This window comes from Cuculus canorus, chromosome 24, assembly GCF_017976375.1.
Source record: "Cuculus canorus isolate bCucCan1 chromosome 24, bCucCan1.pri, whole genome shotgun sequence".
Lineage (NCBI taxonomy): Eukaryota > Metazoa > Chordata > Aves > Cuculiformes > Cuculidae > Cuculus > Cuculus canorus.
In genome coordinates this window covers 6574107-6597205 of record NC_071424.1, presented here as the reverse complement: position 1 = coordinate 6597205, position 23099 = coordinate 6574107, and the positions used below count along the sequence as shown (strand labels likewise).

Sequence of the window (23099 nt, the reverse complement as noted above, 5' to 3'; positions counted from 1 at the left end):
TTACAAATAGGAAACATTTCCTAAAATGCCTGGAAAGTGCACAGGCTTCAAACGTGTCTGCAGAGAAAAGCTGGGTTAACCCAGACTGGAGGCTGGTCCTGATGCGTGTAAGCCTTCAATGCTTTTCTGGAAGAAGCAAAATGAAGGATGTTCCTTCAGTGTGGTTGGGGAGTATGATGACTGTTCAGCTTGTTAAGCAGATTTAGGCTTGAGGTTATATGTTCCAATGTGCCAATGGCACTTGAGACTCATCCCCCCTAACTACAGTCATCTGCCTGTTAGGTGACTGCCCTGATCCAATCCAGCTGCCAGTGGAAGGAGATAGGCATCCAGAGGGGCTGATTCATCCTGACCTGACAGATCTCCAAGATAGGGAAGATGAATCACCTCCTCATACCTCTCTCTTTGTTGGCTATGGGAGGAGTCTAGACAACTTGTTAAGACTAAATGGCTGATTTTCTGATAGACACAGTTAGGTAACCCAAATTTTGCTGTGAATCCTTCACGAGTCCGTGTCCCCTTTTCTAAAGAAGCCCTGGTCTTGAAGACCTTCACCAAAAACATCTAGAATGAGAGGCTTGTAAGACCCTTACGTTTGGAGAAATGCTTTCCCTCATCAGTAATTGCAGAAGAACCCTTCACAGAAAAGCCATGAGATGTGTAAGTCCATGGTGAAGCAGAAGTTACTGAGCTGCTGTGTGGATGGTACCCCATGGTACACAGAGACCCTAATCTTCATCATAATCTTGCAAGCTATTCACCAGAACAGTAACATCAGTGCTGGACTGAAATGGCATTTCTAACTCCTAGCACTTGTTCAGCTGTTGTAATGGCTGGGAAAAGCCAAGGAATAAGCAAGATTGAACAGAAAGCCTCACACCAACAACACTAGCTTTGCTCCCTCTCTCTTTAAAGAAAAGACCTCTGGATGGACCTCTGCTCTAGCCTATCATAGTCACCTTTTTGGTATGACCAGGGAGAAGCACTGTCTTGGATCTAACTAGCTCAGCAAAGGACATTGAAACAAGTCAACAAACACCACGTAAATAAAGATTTCAAAGATGTGTCAGTGCTCCCAGTCCTTCATACTGAACATAGAGTAGGCAGCAAACCCGATGATGTAAACCTAGCAAGTGACATTATTGCACCCTTGAAGCAAACAAGCTACACCATGGCCATTAAGAAAGACAGCAGATAAGTCTTTCTGAAGCTGAAGAATGCTGATACTGCAAACAGGAGATCTGACAACTACAAGGAAAATTTTCAATCCTCTGTCTCTGTGCTTGGAGCCAACATAAACAGCTCTCCTGGTTCAACCCTTTGATGGTTGACACGGAGCTGCTTTACAGTCCGAGTTGTTGAAAGGAGCCCTTTACTTTTCCCATATTCAAATCCCAGAGCTGTGACTTGCTTTCGACGTTATAGCTGATGAAAATTAAGGAAGAATAGAATACAGGTCTGAGGTGGAGGGGTAACACCACCACAACTGTCCCAGTAGGCAATGGAGTGGTTAGGGGTGATTCCCAGCCTACCAAGATTCAGTCACCAAGGACAAGACCAGGACCTCTGTGGGATGCACAAAGACTACTACAACTTCACCTGTGGGGTTTTTCTGGCATTCTGTGTGATGTTCTTTAGAAATCACTATGGGAGAAGTGGACCACCTCTTTTCCAAGCTCAGAGAAAAGGGTCTACACCAGCAGTGTGATTGGGAGTAGCCGCACAGCTAGGTTGTAAATAATGTGGACATCACCAGTCAACCACACTAATTTTGTTCAGAGAGAAGTTTTGGTGCACGGATAAAAAACATGGAAACTCTTTCAGGTGAGCTATGAATGTGCTCCAAACTTGAACTGAGATTTAAGAGTCTGAGCTCATGACTGATCCTTCAGACAGCTTCAAATCCCTTGTGCTACAAAATCAAACTAGATCTTGTCCACACTAAAACACCCAACCACATACATCTTAGACACAGGGTTCTTGATCATCTTCCACTGCACAGAACTACTTTCTAAGACAGCCATAGCCACGCATATTCTCTCTTGGGCAAGTGCTACACGACTGTTGTAGTAGAGGGTGCTTTCTGTAGAGGTTATCTCAAGAGTATGTCACAGGTCCCAGATAAAAGAGTATCTTACCGGATATCCCCAGTTGCTGTTTCCTGTTTGGGTTTTGGTGTAATAGCTTCCTCGGGATGTCCCATAGCCATAACCATCAACTAAACCATCGTGTATGGAACCTGTAAATGGAAAAATCACAGTCAGTCAGTGGTCCCAGCATGTACCACTTCAGACCATAGTGGTCTTTTGTCCAGTGAGTTTAGTTCCTGAAGAATGGAGCTAGAAAACTTAACAGAACATATAAAAGGCAGGCAGTAAGTTGAGCCCCTGCCATCACAGGCAACTCATAGATGTCCATTTCTGGAGAGTTCTTGGAAACTCCAGCTTTCAGACCACAAGCAACAGCCTAAGGTTTTCAGCACAAAAGACAAGTGCCATGAAATCTGCAGTCTACAAGAGGAAACAGGGGCAAAGACTGGGCCTATGTCTTAGGTCTTTGCTGTAGGAGAGGAACTTGAAGATATTTTGTGATACGCAGCCTGGAAGGTCCCAACCTGGAACGTATTCCCCTTATTATGACTTGAAGTGAATAAAATTTGCCTCTTCTCTGATGGCAAAACCCACCTTGATACTTTGCCTGTTTGGTTTTCCTCGTCTGAATAACAACAATGGCATCAACACCAGCAGCACGAGAAAGGTTTGCTCAATTAAATAAACTACAAATAACAAACATGATCAGTAAATGAGGATCTGAAATAGTTGAACATTAAAAAAATCTATCAGCACTGCCTTGAATTTCAGTCTCCAGTCTATAGAAGATTACGTTCTGTATTTATACTTTCTTTTCCTGACAATATATTAAGCCCCGTTGCTGTTTTTAGGGTGCCAGGGAGATGTACGAGACTAGATCTCAGATACGTTTTGTAAAGATGCAAATATCTTGAATCAGGAGGAACGCATCAGCCATTTCTACTATTTCTCAGGGCTTTATTCAGATTCCTACTAAAGGCTCTTCCGGCCATCTCTCATCAATAGTTCTTGGCAGTGCAATCTTTGGACCCTTCCTAGAAGTATTTCTCTCTATGCTCCATTTGTCACTACAAGAAAAAAGAGAGCTGTTCTCATTCCACACCGTAACCCTCTTCAAGTCATTCAAAAGAGTTTAAGGCTTTTAAAGTCTCTTTTCCGAAAGTGCTCAATAATTGTGGCATCCCAAGTCCCGTTATGAGGAAGTGCAAACACTGCACTCCAATTATACTTCCAGGGGAAGCTCTGAATGTCTAATGATACGTGAAATCAGGACTTACCTGTCCTACGTTATGCACCTAAGCTGGTGGGTAACGTCAGAAACATCCTAATCTCTCTGATGGTTGATAAGACTCATCTCTTAGATAAACTGGATAAGCTCAACCACAAAGGCCCTGAAGCCACTCAGGTCTTCTACAGCCACTGATCCTTGGAATACACCTAATTTATTGCCTTGCCTGAGGCATCCAGAACCTGTTATGGTGATCTGGTGCGTGGCTAAAAATCCTTGCTTTTTCTCAGGAAGGTGATTCCCGTAGATGTGGTATAAATAATGAGATTCTCTTTCCATGGTCAACAAGAGAGGGGAAAGACTGCATGGATGGCAGCATCTGAAGAGCATCACTGAGTGCAGGATACACAACAGTAGAGTAGTTTTACAGACATACGCTGTGCATAAAACCACAGGATCTCATTTTCCATGAAGCCTATAAACTTGGTTGGCATTGTTCCCTATCAATATCTCTCCACATCTGATTTCTTCATGTAATTTAAGTTGCACAGAACTTGCTGACAGGGCAATGGCCATTGACACACAACAGGAGGTGCAACAATAACTGTGTCCTTCAGCTTGTGCTGCCCTCCTCACCCTGGATTTCCCAGGAACTCCAGTTCAGCACACTAGCGTTGCGCTCCAGCAGAAACAAGACAGGGTTTGAAATGGTTAATTTGGGCCAAGTGATTCATCCAAGGAGATGTCAAGGACAGGGGAAATGCACAGACTTAGCTGATAACAATAATTCTGAGCACAAAGATAAGATAATCCCATGCTAACAGTTTCCCAGGAATTCTTTCTGACAACCAACCTCTTGTTCTGTGCAAATGTTGTAACTACAGGCAGCAGCACCTGGGAGAATTCTTCTGCAACTGTGAGCGAGCAGTTGGAAGAAAGGGCTTCTAGGGATGACTCACAAGTTGATCTGACCAGTCCTACCCGGGGACCAGGCTTTTCCTTTCAGGATCCATTCTTGCCATGCACTGTACTGAAGACTTTGGGGTTGAGCAAGGAGACACCAAAAATAAGCTGGACACATCTCTAATTTTCCTGTATAAATTCACCACTACGTGGTCAAATTCAAGCGACCAGGGAGTTTGTGAATGTTTATGTTCTTCATCTGTTGGAGAGCTGCCTTCACCTCCAAGAACTTGTATATAATAGTTTGTAAATATATAATTACATCTGACCTCAAATGTTCAAGGCATTTTGAAGCCACTTTGCTGGGTGGAGAAGGTGCTTCTCCTGCCACCACACAAGTGTGATTTCCTGCTCAGTCTGAAGGCCAGGAGGAACCTGAGGATTTTCTGATGGAGGTGGCTTAAAAAAAAACCCTCGTCTTTGTTTAGTCTTGCAAGTTTAGACATTTCCTTGCCTGGTTCATCTTGAGAGCCAGCTTGGAGGTGTATCGCCAGCCCTTGGGGAGAGGAAGGACACTCCTCTTTTCGTTCACCTTAAGGGTAAAGACCATAAAAGCTGATCACAGATCCTGAGAATCTTGTACAAAAGCAGAAAATCTCCTGAAAAAAAACATTCTCCGGGGGGTGGCAATGCTCTCTGGGGGAGAAGCCTCCATGGTGCTTTTTTCTAGCTATGTCCATATGTCTGTGTGCCATTTGTTGGCATCCAAGCAGCTGTTTAGGGCTCTGAAGTGCCCACTGGCACTTGGGCAAACACAGAGCCGATAAAAGCCACTGCGCTAGATAACAGTGGGACAGAGGCAGAAAAGGCAACGATGCGAATCACTCAGATGAAACACAGTCTCCCAGTGACCATGGTTGTGGGCAGAAAACACCCCTGAGGGCAGCTCAGGCACTGGCTGGGCTGTCGTAGGGTCCCCTCTCTCCCACCTCCAATTGTCATTCCCCCAAGGCATTTTCTTCAAAGCGTGGTCAATCTAAAATCTCCTTTAACTTCAGTGGAACAGTTCATGAGTGTGAAAACCAACTGCCACAGCTATGGAGTGCAAGATGTTGCACTTAATCACGGCGAGCCCTGCTACATGCTTGCCTTGCCCTCCTCCTCCTCCTCTTTCTCGCTGTTACAGATCATCGCAGAGCAAAATGAGACTTCCATCTAACCCAATATACCTCTACTTGGTGAGTGATTTGCTTTCTTCAAAGGCACCTTTACACCCCTTGAAGCTGAGGGACTGATGGCAAGGAGAATTGTGTTAAAAGTCCCATTTTTCAAGCACGACAGCGAAATATTTGAGCCGGACACGTAGAGCTAACAGTGAGCATTGTGGAATTGGTTGCATGCTAATAAATATTAATCTGTGGCAGGGAAAGGCAAGACAAGAACCAGTCCCTGGTAGTGCAGGCTAGACGAGTTAAGTAATAAACTATGCACGGCTTTAAAACAATGAGGATGATTAAACATAGGAAAAACATAGTAAGAAGGGGACTTCTGGGAGGCACAAAGGAAGGCCCGGGTGCCTCCTGAGAGAGGAGTGTTAGTGAAACCCCAGCACCTGAGATTTTTGCAGGAATGACCAAACTTCATTTCTGCCTTCTGTCCTACGAGCAGAAGCCGTTTGGGTTTTTTTCTGTACCAATAATCTAAGGTTTGTGGGAAAGTGGATGGCTTTCAGCAAATCATCTCATGCTGAGGGAAGGCTACAGAAGCCTTCAAAAGACTCACTATCCCCTAAACCACCTCTTTCCTTCACATAAGAGTAATGACTGCCATTAGACCTAGGCGGGATCCCATTAGAGCTGGGTGGGATTTCTCTCCTTTCAGCCACAACCAGCATAGCAAACCTCTAAATCACAGCTCAGCCGTGAGACAGTTGGATACGACGCTCCTTGGTTGGGTTTCTTCAGATCTTTTCTCCCTGCCATGCCCTGCCAGCCAGGGACGAGTCACAGGCAAAACATTTCTTTAGCTAGAGGACTTTGCAGACTAGCGCTGAGGGCTATGAGGAGCTGGTTCAGCTTGGCCTGGCCTTTTCGCCTGCCGTGCCACTGAAATTCATTTTCCCTGGAAATTTGCATTACTCACAAATTCAGAGGGAGCCATCGAGTCAGCTGTTCCCATGGTGAGAAGGGCAGATCCCACGCACCCAAAACCCAAGGAGGGCAGACTCCGCAGACCGAAGTCTCTGCAGCCAGCCCTGGAAACACCCTGGATTATTGCGTCCAGTTCTGGAATCCACAACATAACTAGGATATAGATCTGTTGGAACAGGTCCAGAGGAGGCCATGGAGATAATCTGAGGGCTGGAGAACCTCTGCTGTGAGGACAGGCTGAGAGAGTTGGGGTTGTTCGGCCTGGAGAAGAGAAGGCTCCGAGGAGACCTTAGAGCAGCTTCTAGTGCTGAAAGGGGCTCCAGGAAAGCTGGGAGGGACTTTTTACAGGGGCCTGGAGTGACAGGATGAGGGACACAGCTTTAAATTGGAAGGGGAAAGATTTAGATTAGATATTAGGAAGTAATTCTTCATGCTCCTCCATCATTTCATCCTCCTCCAGGGTGAGGAGGCCCTGGCCCAGGTTGCCCAGAGCAGTGGGGGCTGCCCCATCCCTGGGGGTGTTCCAGGCCAGGTTGGATGGGGCTTGGAGCCCCTGATCCAGTGGGAGGTGTCCCTGCCCATGGCAGGGGGTGGGACTGGATGGGCTTAAAGGTCCCTTTCAACCCAAACCATTCTATGATTCTATAGCTGCTGTGCTGAGAAATGGTCCAACTGGGGATGCAGCGTTATGCTTCTGCTCACTGCCCTACCCCAGTGCACACCAGTTTGAGCCCAGATGGATCACCTTGCCCTGCTGCCATCTGCCTTGCCCTGCTTGTCCACATATTGGGTGACACCAGACCTTCGGAGAAAAGCCACAACACCTTCATCTACTGGAGTCCAAATAACCAACTAATAGAACTAATAGTATGTATCCTTCAATCAGCAGGACACTGTGGGAGCATCTGCTGACCCTCTAAAGAAACCCCAGTTATGGGATATAACGACACTTAACCCTGCTACAAGCAAGAGGGGACTATGTCCACATTCCTTGCTTTACTCATACAAGCACACGTGTTCCTGAAGCTGAGCAGAGCTCTGTGCTGTGCTTCAGCTCCTTCTCAAAATGCAGATCAAAATGCAGTAACAGACAACTGGACCTGGATCAACACTTGGACACACACAGGGAACTGTCTGGGCAGAGAGGGATCAAAGCACGCCAACATTTATCAAGGGGGTGAATTCTCAAGCTTGAGCTGCTTTTGAGGAGCATCTCTGAGGAATCGTTGGGGAGTGCAGAAGGAGCATCTGAACAGGCAGACACCTATGCCCGACAGACCCCTGTAGACTGTTTGTAGGAAACATTAATGCCTCTCACTAGGTTTGCTCAGCACACCTTTGAACCAATGGCAGTTAAGATCCACACTTGCAACTTCTTGTCCTTCTGGGATTCCATCCAGAAATGCACTGAGAGAGCAGCCGCCAGGGTGAATCAGCAGGCAGGACCTCGGTGCTGGCCAACCTCCCCGCGGTGGGAACGGGCTCACCTCAGCCCCGTGTTTGGAGGCAGGTCCTGAGAGCTGGATGTGACTCAGCTTCCCTGGGACACAGAAACCAGAGCTGCACATTTTCACACAATTCACATTCCCAGGCATTTCCAAAGGTGTCTGGAGGAGGGGTTTAGCTTCAGCCTGTTGAGCAAAGACAGCCAGCTTGGGAATTTGATTTTTTTTTCACCCTTTTCCCAGAGGTTTCACCTGGGCTGCTCTTCAAGCAGAATTCCTCTGTCTCCCTTCCTTCCTGCCTATGGGCAGGAGTGGGAGGCATCTCTTTGTCCTCTTCCCCTTGGAATACCCCTGCTGGAAAGAGAGGCTGGCAGTGCCCCAGTCCGCATTTAGAGCCTCTCATCTCATCCTGGTTTGTATCTTATTTTCTCAGGTCTGGCACCATAACACCTTAAGCAATAAACCCTGTTGAGGTAGGAGGAGATTTGCATCTTCCATTTTGGTGACAGAAGAAAGCTCTCCTTGCCCCGTTCCCACCCACCTCCTGAACTCTATGTCCACAAACACACAACAAAACACAAAGCAGAGATTTTGTCCTGGTGATGCCCACCATGGGCCACTTCACACACTCCATCCTCCTCAAAGCTGCTACGTTCTCATAGCCACAGCAACTGCAATGCATACAGCCAGGGTACCTCCTACAAGAGCACCACCTCTACTCCTCACCCAGCAGCCTACACCACTCAGCTTCCAGTAAACCATCCCAAAACCTAAGTCTGGACCATGGAACTTCACCAGTTCTGGATTCAGCCTTATGATCCAGCTTGGAAAAGCTGCCAGGCAAGACAGTCCTTGAAAGAGGTGTCAGAGACCGTCCCAGCTCACCCAGCTTTGCAGCAAACACCCCACTACACGCATATCGGTTCAGTCCCAGCCCCAGCACCACCTTCTCCCTCAAACTCTCAGTTTTCTTGTGCTAGGTGATCTTATCTGGGCCACTGATCTGCTGGTGAAAGCACCTCCAAGAGCCAGGAGGGTTCTCACTGTGGCTGTCGCAACCCTTTGGATTTGTATCTCACAGCTGGGGAAAGCTGGGGTTGACCTCCAAATCGGTTTTCTCCAGATGCAAGAACGGCAAAGAAAACTGTTTGCCAAGCCTTGACCCAAAGAGGAAGGTATTACAGTAGGAAACCTTCTGCAGGACTGAGCTGATTGCTTGCTTTCTATGGCACAGACTCACTGCACGGAAGTGAACGGGCTGCCCAGACCCCTGCACGCCTCGCTACCCACCTGCAAAACAGAGGGGCTGCAAAGCATCCCCATGGGATCAGTGCAAGCCACTGCAGTAGGAAAAGGACATCTCTCCTCCCAACTCATCTCCTTCCTCCCACTCACACTGGGGTGTCCCAGAAGCTCCCACATTTCTCAGCCTGTGAATGGGAGACATGTTGGGAGCTTCAGAGGCAAATCCCGAGCTCAGGTTTGGGTGCTGTGTGTAGGCAGAGGTGCCTGCTCTCCTCTTGCCACATCGCGCAGGAGACAGTAAGACCTGCAGGAGACAGCTCCCAGCCCCATCGCACGGTGGAAGAGCAGTGCTGTTAGCTCTGTCCATCCACAGGAGGGGACGGGTCTGGTGGAGAATTCCAGCCATGGGGGCACTCACAGAGGTAGGATTTGCTAAGGTTAGGCAGCTATTCCAGCTTTAGAGACAGGGGACAGATGGTTAATAGTACCACATTGAAATGTCCAGGTGGCTCAGGGATGAGGAGCTGTGCAGCACTCCTGGGAGATCAACTCCTCCAGGGAGGGAATCAATGCACTCATCTCCATGTCTTCTCCTAACTCTTCCATCCTGTGCAAGAGACTTCGACCTTCCCTGCCTGGGGTAACCTGAGAGAGACGCGAACCGGTCTGGTCCTCACAAACAAATCCCCACAAAAACACCCCACAGCACCTGCTCTGCCCCAGAGGGGATCCCCCTGCTGTCCAGAGCGCGGTGGGATTTTACCTCGGTTGGAGTGGCCCACGCTCGACGACACAGACGACTTTTGCTTCTGCCGCTTCACCGTCATCATCACTTGCTCTTGGACTCGCTGTTTTCCTGTACCCTTAGTTTTCAGCTTGTGGTCCGATGGCAGAGCCAGAGTGGAACTGGCCTGGTCTTGGAAACATTCATACGCCAACGCTGTTTTCAGTGGAGAGTGAAGCATGGCTGCAAGCGGACCGTGGGGCTGGGGGGAAGAGGGGGCTGCACTTCACCTGACCGCGCACAACACAAGGCTACAGCAAACGCGTTTCGTGCTGCAGTTAATTTCCCAAACCCCTCCTTGCCATACGTCCCCCAGCCGAGGGTGTCTCAGGGCTCCTGTTCCCAGCTCAGCTCCCCAGCGTGTGAGCAGGCACACCCTCTGCCAGACTGGATATACAGCCCTGCCTGCACACACCCACGCGCTCCCCACCGCGGCTCGCTCACAGCCCCTGCTCTGCCGCTGCGGGGCACACGGCTCCCCACTGCCCTCACCCCAAAACTGCCTCCCCCAGCCTGCACCGAAGTGGACAGGTCAGGGGGAACGTACAGGTACCAACGAGGATCAGGCAAGCCTGGGAAGCATGAGGGTTGGGCATGGACATTGCTATGCCCTTCACTGGGAAGAGCTCATGGATGAGGCTTGATGGGTCTGGGTAGGAGGACCTGGAGGAGCTGGAGGAGCTCCCATACAGCCTGTTCCTCTTGTAGTTTGATATTTCCCTTATTCTAAACTGGATCAAAATGGTGCTGAAAGCCTGGGGACGCCTCTGTTAGTAGAAGGCAGCATCGCACGTGTCATGGGTCAGAGAAGCAATGCTGCCCGCAGCGCCTGTTCCTGCCTGGGGGTCCAGGATCCATCCTGCTGAGATGCTCCTGTGTCAATGCGTCCAGCTCACATTTGCAAAAGGCTTCCTCTGCCTGCAGAGACTGCAAACCCACCCCACTGGGCCCAGGGCTGCAGAGAACCTTACGCAGGGGTATTGGAGGGTCCTGCTGGCTGCAGGGTCCTGCTGTGTTCCTGGAGCGAGATCCCTTCCCAAAGTAGGTCCCGCTTTCTGTAGGGACAGCCTGATGGAGAAATCAGGGCAGCCACAGGCAAAGAGTTGGAGCAATCTTGGGGTAGCATGGAGAAAGATAGGACTTTTAACAAGCAGAAGAGAAGATAAGATGGCTGTGCAAGAAATGACATGCCGGGTTATGAATTTGAGCAGGGAACTTTCTCTCTGCCAAGCCACACTGCAGCAACTCGTTTGCAGAGAACCGAACACCTCAGACCAGTTTCAGGTCACAGCAAGCGCTGACAAAGCTCCTGCCAAGTCACAAGAGGCTAACGCAGAGGAAGAGGCACAAACCCCATCAAGAGGGAGGCCAAAGGGAAGGAGCACAGGGCAGAAGCTCCCTGGGCCACTCTTGGTCCTGGATGCTTGAGTCAGCACACAGCCCAGAGAGGGGCCAAGAGGAGCAGGATGATGGTCAGAGGGTGCTGCGGCGGAGAGGACTTCTGGGGTTTCTCTCCAGTAGGAATCAGCAGTGCCCAGGCCTGGCTGCTCACAGGTGCTGGGTCCCTCCTTCAAAGCAGAAGGAAAACACTTTATTTTATGGCCATTCATCAGGGTTCATGTTTCCCTGGTGGCTTGTGGGCACGCAGCCATGTTTCATATTCTGTAGGAACAAGAGCGGTATCGGAAAGCACAGGGCACACTCCTAGGGAAGATGAAGGTTGTGTAGCTTTTGCTTTTGATGCTCCAAGATGCTCCTCCAGTAAAACCCAACTTCAGAAGCCCAAGCTTTGTCAATCAGACACAGAACCAGGGCAACTAATGGGTAATTACCTCTGGTCCCCTCTCCCCACTTCTCCTGATGGGATGCAGTGGCTCCACTCCGCTCCATCACCCAACCAGTTTGGACATCTAGACTGTGCTCAGGCAGGGCCAGCCAGGATGAGGGGGGATGGCTGCCTGAGCCCAGGGGGCCAACAAATGCCCAGTGAGATGAAGGAGGATTTTCTGCTGCTCCTGTGCATTTCACAGAGTGGGGTAAGTCTGTGCACCTAAAGTGCAGGTAGCAACTTCTTTCCAACAGCAAAGAACTACTCTGGTGTTGTTTTCTTCTGTCCTCCTTCTTTCTCCTGAAAGCTTGTTATCGATGCCAAACGATGTTTTCGCAAATCAATGACAGGCTGCCAGCGTCAGGTGGCTTCTGCACAACAAAGTGCCCAGCTCTTGCAAACCTGTAATGTCATTTCCCCCCGGGCAAAGAACAGCCCTCACCCTGTCCCTGCATGGGTAGAGCCAAGTGTTTATCACATCCCGTCATTTGCTGGTGGATAAAACAAATGCTGTGTTCTGGCATCTGCCCTGTTTCATAACTCACCCAAAATGCTGAGCTGGGCTGCGGAGATGGGGACAGGGAGCTTAGGGAGGCTTTCCAGAAACAATAGTTTCTTCGGATGAGCTTTTCTAGCCCAAGGAGGGGAATCTCCCAAGTTTCTGCAACAGACTACAAATCCATACCTAAAAGAGTAAAAGGTACTTAAATGAGGGAGTTTATTGCACTTCTATGCAAACAGCTGTTTCTACTCTGAATCACGGGCTGGGGATGCTTACCTAGCAGGGCATGGTGAGTGTCATCTCCAGCCAGCCCAGCGCAGCATCGGCGCAGCGGCAGAGCTTGCATCTACCAGCGCCTGGAGCAAATTCCCTGTCTGCCTTTCTGTCTGGGAGCTTGCAGGCAGCAGTGGGAGAAGGCTGGAAGAGAGACAAAACCCATGTCGAATTTGGGGTGTGATCGGTAAAAGATTGGAGGGCTAAAAAAAAAGTAAAATAAACAAGCAACCGGTGATTTGAGGGAGACAGGGGCCTTAGCTGCGGTGCGATGGCTGCATGTGCGTGCACCAAGCGTTGCATGGTGATGCTGTGAATCACGGCTCCGCGCCCCACACAGGGACACGCCTTGTGCATCTGGCCCCTTCAAAGCATTTTTGTACGAGTTCTTGGGATAACTGCCAACTCGCTGATCGCAATCAAAGGGCTCTCTGGCCCAATACTGCTCCCAGAGCCGGGCAGGGTTTGCTGTTCAAACTTGCCGGGTGTTTCTCAGCTGAAAGTGTCTACAGATGGCTGCAAAATCTACCAAAGCTGCCCCCCAAAACTAGTGACAGTGACTCCTGACATGGGGTTTCTTAGCACCTAGAGTTCCTTCTTCATTAGGGCATGTGGCCACCAGGAGGGACAGAGATAAGGGTGCTGGGAGTTTCTTGTATTTCCCAGGATAATGCCGTTTTCTGAGCAGTGACTCAGCCCTGCCCCAGCACAGATGAGTTTGCCCAGAGCCTGGCAAGATTTCTCCAGGAGAAAACCTGCTCTTAGATCTGCAAAGCCTTAGTTTCACTCTGCCTCTCATGAAAGGCTCTCTTTCTTCTGTGGGACCAGAAAGCACCACAGTAGTGGGGCAGATGGAGAGCTCAGATCCAATAGCGTATCCAAGTTCCAGCTGAAAGTGAGCACGGGGCTGCCAAGTTGAGGAAAGCCACACAGAAGCCTGATGTGACGTGTGGACAGGTTGTTCTTGAGCAAAACCTTCCCTCCACTCCCTGCACACGTGTGACACTGAGATGTTTTAGGAGTGATGCTGTGGGAGGAAAAGAAGCTGGGAGTGCTGGGCAGACCATGGGTCCTTGTTAAAGCTGGTAGGCTTCACCAAGCCCTGGAGATGTCCTATTGTGGATGGGAGCTGAAGTGAGGAAAGTAAAGAAATCCCTGATTCTCCACAAAAAGGAAGAGCAGCTGACATAGAACAGTTCTGAGGCCACACACAGCAAGAGGAAAGCCTTGCGTAATGGAGATGAAGTACCTGGGAACACAGTTAACACATCACTGAGGTGTGTCCTGGCAGACACACGGAATAATTAAATAGGAAGGGACTGACCCTCTGCCCAAAGTAGGGCCAGCTTTTCTGAACCAGGTCAGAACCCAGGTGCTCCAGACCTTGCCCAGTTGAGATGATGGAGATCCCACAGCCCCTTTAGCCTCTCCCAGTGTTTGACTACGCTCATGGTGATTTTTTTCCTATGTATCTAAGAGGAATTTCCCATGTCTCAGCTTGTTCTGTTTGCCTCTCTTCCTCTCCCCATGCACCTCAGAAGACCTGGCTCCATCTTCTCTGCATCCTCCAGTTAATTAACTGCAGAGAACTGCAAGATCCTTCCAAGTTTTCCTTTCTTTATCTGAACGAAATCAGCTCTCCCACCCTTTCCTTGTGTGTCCTCTGTTTCACCACTGTCCATCTTGGGACTGGAGAGTTGGACAAGTCTTTGCCTTCATCAGCTGGACCCCCATGAGCTCACATTCCTGGTTCCTTGCCTTTGCCGCCCATTTGTGGCCTCGGCACATGTAATCACAACACAAAGCACAGCAGGACACCTGTGGACTGCAGACCACCCTTAAAGCTCTGGACAAGAACCTGCAGATGCCTCACAGCAGATCCAGCCTCAGCGCTATCAAGGCATCCCCTGCCAAACAGTTTCATCTCAAGTCCCACCTTTGATGAGCAACAACATCGCAACTCTGAACTGCTTACAGTTCAGAGGGCTGTGCAGGTTTGTCAGTAGATAAAAAAAGAGACATGCCTTGGTCAGCAGGTCACTCTGGAAACAAGCTCCAGGAGTGGCCATGCAACTGCCAAGGAGGGGCCAAGGACCAGAGAGATGCCGTGGGAGGAGAGGATGGTGATGGAGAAGGAAAGATATCTGCCATCAAGTTGTCCAGTCCACCCAGTTTTCATCTCCTTGTGTCACCATCTCACTTCCGGAGTCTCTGAAAAATCTGTTGAGGAACTGCTGATTTCTTCTCATCTCCACCCAGTACTGTCTGCCAGGGCGATGTCCAGTTTAGGTGAGCTCAGCCTGTGGTTGTCTCCTCACCCATCTCAGTGGAAGAGAGGCACTGCCAGGGAGACGCTTCGCACCAAGACTTACCATGTGGGACCCTGCTGGCAAAGCCCCTCCTTGCTACAGCCCTCACCCAGCAGCCCAAGGACAAAGCTTGAGGCAGTGTTTGAGTGTGTCTGGGATAAAAAAAACTCCTTTGCAGACCTAGTCCTGGGAAATTGCTGGAAGATCTCAGCTCACGATCTCTGGGGCTGTTTTTCTCCCATGGACTTCCCTGGTGATGGTGTACAACGGTGGCAGGCTGTCATACCGGCAGGAGGGGACATGTGGGAGCCAATGGGTCCAATGAGGGACTCCTTGTGCTCGTGGCACTTAGCTTTGACGGTGTTGTAGCCTGTTCTCAATGACCAATTACCTGGAGCTGCTGCAAGAGGCTTCCCTTGCAAGTGGAAATGCTGTCGGGATAAGCATGGGAAACTGGTTCCATGTCTGGGTCGTGCTATTGCCCACCACGTCCAGCCACATGCGCTCGGGCTGGGGTCTCTTGGCTGCCTGCGAGGGCACAGCAGCCCCTCAACAAGGTTGTGTTCCCACTACAGGCTGTCAAGTGACAATCCTGCTTGACCATGCCCAGAAGACCTGACGTACCCCTGTAGTAGACACCTTCTCCCTGCTTTCATCTACCTGCTTTGTTTCTTTAGGTCTTGAGGACTGCTCAAGGCCTTGTTTCTAGATGTTTAATGGATTGAAGAGTCCCCACCTCTCCATGCCATCTCATGTCTGGCAAGTCCAGTGCTGTTAATGGAGCAGTGGCTGTCAATGGAGGCAGTGCTTGAGGATGGTTGAGTTTGGAATAACCACACTCAGATGAGAGCCCACACTGCCCCAAAAAAACTCAGAGTTAAACCAAGTGGAGGCCCTGTGGAGTGCATGAGTGTTACCTGGGTGGTGCTCTGTAAATGCAGTCAAGTTAGGTCCTGCCAGGAACATCTGCTGCTTCCAGGAGTGGTTGGAGGGAGGGCTGGGGTATGTGGCACCATCTCCAGACATGACATTGCCAGGCCTAGGAGCATATGAACTCACTGCGCAGAAAGTCAAAGAGAGGACTAGAGCCCATGCCCATCATCAGCCAAGACAGGGTTCAGGGAGGTGACTACAACCACATAGGTGTGAATGGTCTCCTGCATCTGGGGACCCGGCTGGAGACTGGTAGGTCTCAACCAGGATGATACCTGGACTCCTCACCTTCCCACGCCCATCACAATCTGGACTAGCTCAGGGAAGGGGGAGCTTGTTCTCACCATGGAAAATGCAGAGACAACACGGCCAAATTTAGAAAGGGAGTGAGGGTGTGAATGGTGCCAGGATGCCCTCGATTCCATGGCATTGTGAAATCCCCCACCTGGCTGGTGGGGGAGGAAACCTCGCAGACCAACTTATGTAATGATTTAGCAACATATCCCAGTGTGACCCGACTTGATAAAGCAGCCTCTGGTGGGGGGAGGGAGAGAGGGCTGCCACCACACCGTGGTCCCTGGGACAGATGGGGAACACGGGGTGTGACCGGGAGTGGAGGAGGGCTGTGGTGACTTGTGCCATGGTGAATGCTGTCTGCTCCACTCAGTTACACGTGGCTGAATGCCCACATCACATCTTGTAGTGCCTGCACTCCATCACCTGCAGGGGAGTGCAGATGTCCCTGGTACCAGCAGAATCTTTTCCCTTCCTTCCAGAACACCGTTTCAGGACAGGGATCCCTGCGATCAACAGTCCCATCACAGTTTCATCCTTACTTAAGCACAAAGATATCATTTGACATTAGCATGGCTGTCCTCCGAGAGCCTTCCGATGGGAAGGATCAGAGCAGCCCAAGCACTGGGATCACCAGTTTGCGTTCAAGCCACCTCATTACGTGACCTCCAGGCCTGGCCTCTTGCCTGCCCAAACTCCATAAGGGTTTGTCTGCAGCTGCCACTGTAGGTGAGTCCTCCAGACAAAAACATTGAGCTGACCTTGTGTGTGCAGTGTCCTGCAGCGTTAATCCTGTTGGTATCTGACACCAGCACCGCTTGCACTGCTGCCCACTGGGACCCATGGCAGGTAACAACATCCTTTGTCACTCACATCAAAGCCACACTCAACCCTTCCTTTTGAAAAGCAGTTGTTGGAGAAGTTTGCCCTCTGATCCTCCAGGAAACCTTCCCATCCTGCGATTGGGAAAGCTCTGATGCCTACACAGCACCTAATTCCTCCCTGGTGTGAGAAGAACCAGACCACGATGATGGAGACCCTCCACCACCTACAAGCAGATCTGGGGCATCCCCTCTGCAGTCCACCAAGGAGTCTCAGCTGCTATAGAAGCCCTGGCCGAGGGGGAGAAGAGATGAAGATTGAAAAGAAGATGCAGACACTCAAGTTACACCCAAGAACAAGCGAGAAGCACCAGGCTCCCATCAGGAAAGGCTCTGGGATGCCATGGAGTGTGGTAGCCCAGTTCTGTTCCACGCTGGTTATGTTAACTTAGCAGAAGACACGTAGAGCAAGGCTGACCCATGGGGACTCATCCTCCATCCCACACCATCTCAAGGTGCCCTGTGGTGTCAGGGTCAAGCACAAGGAGACAGAAATGGATAGATGAAAAGGACACATGGGTATCAAGGGTACAAGGGTACAAGGGTCCTCCCAGGATATTTATTCACCTGGTATCCACTGCACAGGGCAGGGAGGGCCCTTGGTTGTAACAATAATCCCGCTCCTAAAGGATGAACCAGATAATGCAGATGTCCATTCTCTTCTAAATAAACTTGAAACCTTGTTAAGTAGAACCTGCTCTGAGGCAATCAATAGATTTACGTGAGCTGCGCTGCTAACATTGTTTCTTAAGAGCATTTTTATTTTAATAGCAAAATAAAATACTGGCTTTTAGAGGTAAAATTTGAAGTTAATCTATACAGGTCATGCAAAGTTTCTCTGTTTCATTCGTGTCTGCTTTCCAGGAAGAGCACATTCTGAGATGGGTTTTCAAGATGGACAGGGTTTTGCATGGTCACCTTTTTACTAAAGAGGTAAAAACAGACTTTCAAAGCCAATTTATGGCCAGGTGCATTAGTGGTGTTCAGGTAACAAAGCTAGAGATAAGGCAAGGAGCTTCCTTGGTGTCCAAGGGGACGTTCAACTGTTTGAGTCACACCTGCACACCCGGGCTGATCTCTGCACTGGCTCCAAGACCCCTTTGCCTGGTCTCTTCTTGTGAAATCCCCTCTCTATTGGAAATACATTGAAGCGCCAGGTGAAATTCCTGCAGTCCTGTCTATACATGCAGAGGAGAAGCCGGGCTGCTCCAAGAAGCACGGCACTGCTGGTTCAGCCCATCTCCCCGTGACATCACGTGCTGGGGAGCAACCATGGCTGCCCCACAGCCGGGACAGCCTGACCTGGCTCTGACACCGAGCTCTGAGAGCTCAGAGCAGAGGAGTTGTGCACCTTCCCTTGGTTTTGGTTTAAGGACGCAATTTATTCTGCCTCCCAGCTAGACGGCTGGGCTCCTGCTCCGCATCCCTGCTGCCCAAGGCACCACAGAGGAACTTAGTGGCATCAGCTGGTACTTCCAAAGTGGAGTTGGGGGAGAAATGGTGCTTGGCCCGCAGCTGGGGTCTGATGTCTTGGCCATGACACAAAATCAAGGAGGGCTACAAGAGGTTTGTGCTCCAGAGCACATCCCTCACCTCCTGTCATGCTGCTGGAGGACAGCACACACCCATCCCTCTTTTATAATGGAAACATCTAACCAAGCCATCCGTGCAGGAGTGTCCTGCACACGACATGCCCTGCTGCAGAGAAAGCAGGCTGTCGGTTTTGCACCAGCTCCTCCTACCATTTTCAAGCTTGGCGAAGCCCAAAGGAGATACATCACTGTCAAGGGCTGTCTCCCTTTTTCAAGTCTTCCGTAGGATGCAATAAATTATTGCGTGTGTGTACGTGTTGCTGCCCTGCAATGAGGGAAAATCAAAGAAAGATCTCGTTTGGAAGGGAATTTGAGAGGTCTTGAGATCAGCATCATCCTCACAGTAGGGCTTGCTGCAAAGCCAGCTCAGGTTGCTCCGGACCTTGCCCAGGTGAGGTTTGAATATCCTCAAAAATACCTCCCATCCCAGAGCTGCACATCTCTCACTGGAAAAAGCAGCTTTTGCACAGGGTCACTGGTCCTTTCTTGGTGTAACTTGGAGAAGGGTCTGGCCTATCCTCCCATGGTGAATCATAGAATCACAGAATGGGTTGGGTTGGAAGGGACTTCAAAGCCCATCCAGTCCCACTCCCTGCCATGGGCAGGGACACCTCCCACTGGATCAGGGGCTCCAAGGCCCATCCAACCTGGCCTGGAACCCCTCCAGGGATGGGGCAGCCACCACTGCTCTGGGCACCCTGGTCCAGGGCCTTCCCACATTTCTTCCTAAGATCTCATCTTAATCTGCCCTCTTTCAATTTAAAACCGTTCCCCTCATCCTATCCCTGCACTCCCTGACCAAGAGCCCCTCCCCAGCTTTCCTTTTCTCCAGCTCCATTTAAGGGGTGAAGGAAAGCTGCTGGGTGAGTCCTCTTCAGCTTCTGCTTCTCCACCCCTTCCAGCCTCCCCATCCTGGTGTGCTCCAGGCCCAGACATCTCCCCTGACAAGGGAAACACGAGGGTTTAAGCAAGTTGACCACCAGCCTCATGGTTTCATCATACAGGCTAGGGATGATCCCTGTGGAACCAAACTGACCAAATACAGTAATTGCGATCTCCAAAGTCACATCTAGGGGACTGTAAACATCCCTGTGAAAGGGCAGGAACGAGTAGTCTGGCAGCTAAAATGGGACTAACACCGTGGTCTACTGTGTGAGTTTGACATCTCTGCAGCTTTCAAGGCTAACGATCCGCAGTTATGAGGGTGCCAAGGTTGGTGAGTAGGTTCACCACTTCTGTGACAGCAGAAAGCAATTTCTCTTGCCTTTAAAGACACGGTAACTGCTGTGGTTGGAATATACACATAATTTCATTAAAATTAACTTATTAAATACTGCTCTACTGCTTAGGAATGACTGAAAAATCTTACCTTGCTTCTGTAGATCAAAGCACCTCGTCTTCCTCTTGTAATAAAAACCGTCTGAAGTTTTATACAAATGTTTGATCTTGAAAACCAGAATGGATGTTCCAGTAGTTATTAAATAGCAGCTGCCCTGAGTAACTTTTATCCTCCAATTGAATTTGATTTGGCAAAATAAAATAAAAATAAAATAAAATAAAATTAAGGGCCTTCTCTGCACAAATGGGTTTTAAAACAGACTTTCAAGACAGCTCTACTCCATATCCTACTTCAGGCCTCATCTCCTGGAAATTTCAGGAGTGCAAAGGGCTCCTTGCTGTGGTCCAGCAGCAGATTTTGAAGGATGGGGACCTCCTTGGGAAGGGAAACTCTTTGTCCTCGGCACAGCACAGCATTCAAAGCATTTGCAGCTGCAATGGGAAGGAAAAGAGGACAAACTTGCAGCTAGGATGCTTTTGTGGGTTTGGGCAGTACAAAATGTCCCATTCCCCCTAGCTAAGACACAGAAGTCTTGGCCAAGGGGAATCCTATCCAGCCTAGGGATGTCCTAAGGGTCTTACCTGCTCGGCAACATCAGCAATATCATCACAGTTAATTCCAGAGGGAGCAAGACCTGGTCCTGAGGCAGGTAACGTGGACAGGCTCCCAGTTTCCCTGCTTTGGGACTTTCGTCTTCAGAGCAGACAGCATCCACAGATCACACTCTTCAGATCCACGTGGTGGCCTACATCGTGATTATTGTTTTAAAAAGGTCTTTTTGGCCCTGCTCAAATGTCAGAAATAAATTGAGGGCAGTGGTGGGATGGGTCTTTTACAGCGTGAAACTCAGGCTTTAGTGCTGGAGAGAGCGAGGTGAGATAGATCAAAACAATACTGAAGAGTGAGATAAGGATGGAGGAGCCTGGGTCAGGACTGGAGCTGCTCCCTGGACCCCCTCCCCAGCAGGATATCGGTACCTAGACGGGGCATTTTGTCTCCATGTCAAGACACAAGCACACATGAGAGACCAGCAGGTGGTCCATGTGTGATCCAGATATCTCTAAGGCCTCTGACTATCCCACAAACCCAAAAAGTTCAATAGCTTCAACACAGCTGCTGGAACTTCCTCTATAGCTTCACAGCACCTTCCCTCAGTGCCTAGTTTCTCCCTCACAGGAAACACAAATGTCCTAAAGACTTATGTTCTCCCTGGGTTTCACAGGTGACATTGCTCCAGGGAACAGGAGACTGCACCCACTCTGACCTATCTTGGCTGCTAGGGATGGTTAATGGAGGTTATAGTTCCTGGGCTCTTCCTACCAGCAAACTGAAAAAGGGGTCTTGAGGGGAAAAAAAATAATTTGCTGGTGATTAGGAACAGGTGCTTTTTTTACCCCATGTAACACACGGACCCTACAGCACTGGAAGCCTTTAAGAAGACGGACACCTCTTTGGAGAAGAGTTGGCTGCACTGGGTCCTGCACTGGAGCAGAAGGACCAGGAGACATTTTAAGCTTCCCTCCCACTCTGCAAAGTTGCAATCCTGCCATTCCTCAGGCACCATGTGTCTCCCGTTGCCACACAGAGCCAGTAGCCATGACAATGGCATCTCATGGCAGAGACAGAAGGGACAATTTCTGGGGGTGCTCTGGGCACCTGCTGTCTGATCAGCTTGGAAGAGGCAAGCCAAGCTCCCAGGGTGCGGTCCACGCTGGCAGGTGCTCCTTATGGGCTCGGCCCATGGCAGTGCCCGTCTTGCTCTGCAGAAGAGTGTCGCTGCAGTGGGGTCATTGCTGTTTGCCTGATGGAGTGAAGTCTGCACACACCTGAGCCATGGCTGGGCTCTCCTGGCGGCCGGGGGACAGCTGTGCAGTCAGCAGCCATCTCTGGGGGCGGGGATGCCAGTGCCAAATTCCTGCTGCCCAGAGATTTTGGGGTCACCACTGTGAACCTTACTCACGTGCTTGTATTGAAGGCAACGCGCTCCTTTCTGGGCCAGTTTTCTAGAAGGGTGGAAAGGTGCAGCAATGCAGCCCTGTTTAGGGCATGTGCCCAGGCTCTTTCCTGCAGCCTTGCTGCCCTTTGGACCAAGGCTTCGGAAGCTGTGATTTGCCTTGTTGGACAAGTTTTCAAAAGCCAACTCTTGGCTCCTCGCTCCCAAACACGTGTCTCTGTAATAGAGGCAGTTTATCCTCTGCTAGAATTGAGCAACTCAACCCTCCTCTTGCATTACAGAGCCTTTCAAGCATCATTTGATAAGCAGTATGAGCGCAGCTCCTAGGGCATTGCTAAATCTTTTGGCGTGCTTTGCTCCGCCAAAACTGTGTTCCAAGCTAGCTATAAATTATGCTTCACGGTAGGCTTTCATCTACTTGCCATGCAACGGGCGAGAACAAAGGCCACTACGTGCCACACCAAGGCAGCAGAGCCAAGAGCCGGGTGTAGGCAGAAGCGAGGCAGGCGGCAGTCTGCGGGAGGAAAACAACCTCAGCCCACTGCCAGCGTTACATCAGAGATGTGGAAAGTCAGGGTGGCTGCTGCTGCCAGCACAGGAGCCGTGGATGAGAGAGAAGAAGGGAAAGAGGGCAGAGAAATATGGGTTTGCTCACTTGGCACCGAGCAGTCACAGCAGCAAAAGCAGCAGCAAGCAGCGCAGGTTATCGTCCCAGCAAAGGGAGGGCAGGGGTAGGGCGAAGGGGCGCGGTTTTCAGCTGAAAGAGGGGTCCACCAAGATGAGATCTTAGGAAGAAATGTTTTCCTGTGAGGATGGGGAGGCCTTGGCTCAGTTTGCCCAGAGCAGTGGTGGCTGCCCCATCCCTGGAGGGTTTCCAGGCCAGGTTGGATGGGGCTTGGAGCCCCTGATCCAGTGGGAGGTGACCCTGCCCACAGCAGGGGATGAAACTGGTTGGGCTATAATGTCCTTTCCAAACCAAACCATTCCATGATTCTAGGAAAAGGGCTGCTCAGAACACAGGTGGCCGTGCACAGACAAGGTAGGGGAGAAAGGAAGAGCTGTAGGCACAGAAAATGAAGAGCTGCACAAGCCAACACCTCTAGAAACTCCAGCCACTCCGAGGCCACCCTGGAGGGAATGGTATTGCCTGGACCAGAGGTTCGGGACAGGTCAGAGAGTGGCTTCGCTTGCACAGGAGTGAGAAAATGAGAGGAAGTGTCATTTGCAGGGTAACAGCACTTCAGAGGTCAGTGCCTCTGGGTCTGTCATGCAAATCTGCACCTGCTGGAGAAGGTTGTGCCTGCTCAGAGCGAGGAGGAGCCAGTGTTCCCAACGAGCATGAGGAAAAC

At 50.2% G+C, this 23099-nt stretch overlaps 1 protein-coding gene across 1 annotated transcript in view; it reads right to left on the bottom strand.

The window, feature by feature from the left end:
* PKP1 (plakophilin 1) overlaps nucleotides 1-10224 on the bottom strand; it is a 48884-nt gene extending 38660 nt beyond the window's left edge. Inside the window, exons 1-2 of the mRNA XM_009560590.2 lie at nucleotides 9825-10224; nucleotides 2139-2239 (exon numbers count right to left, since the gene is read on the bottom strand). Coding sequence (XP_009558885.2) covers nucleotides 2139-2239; nucleotides 9825-10026 — 303 coding nt within the window. The 5' untranslated portion in view covers nucleotides 10027-10224. The remainder of the gene's footprint in view (nucleotides 1-2138; nucleotides 2240-9824) is intronic.
* Between the last annotated feature and the right edge of the window lie 12875 nt (nucleotides 10225-23099).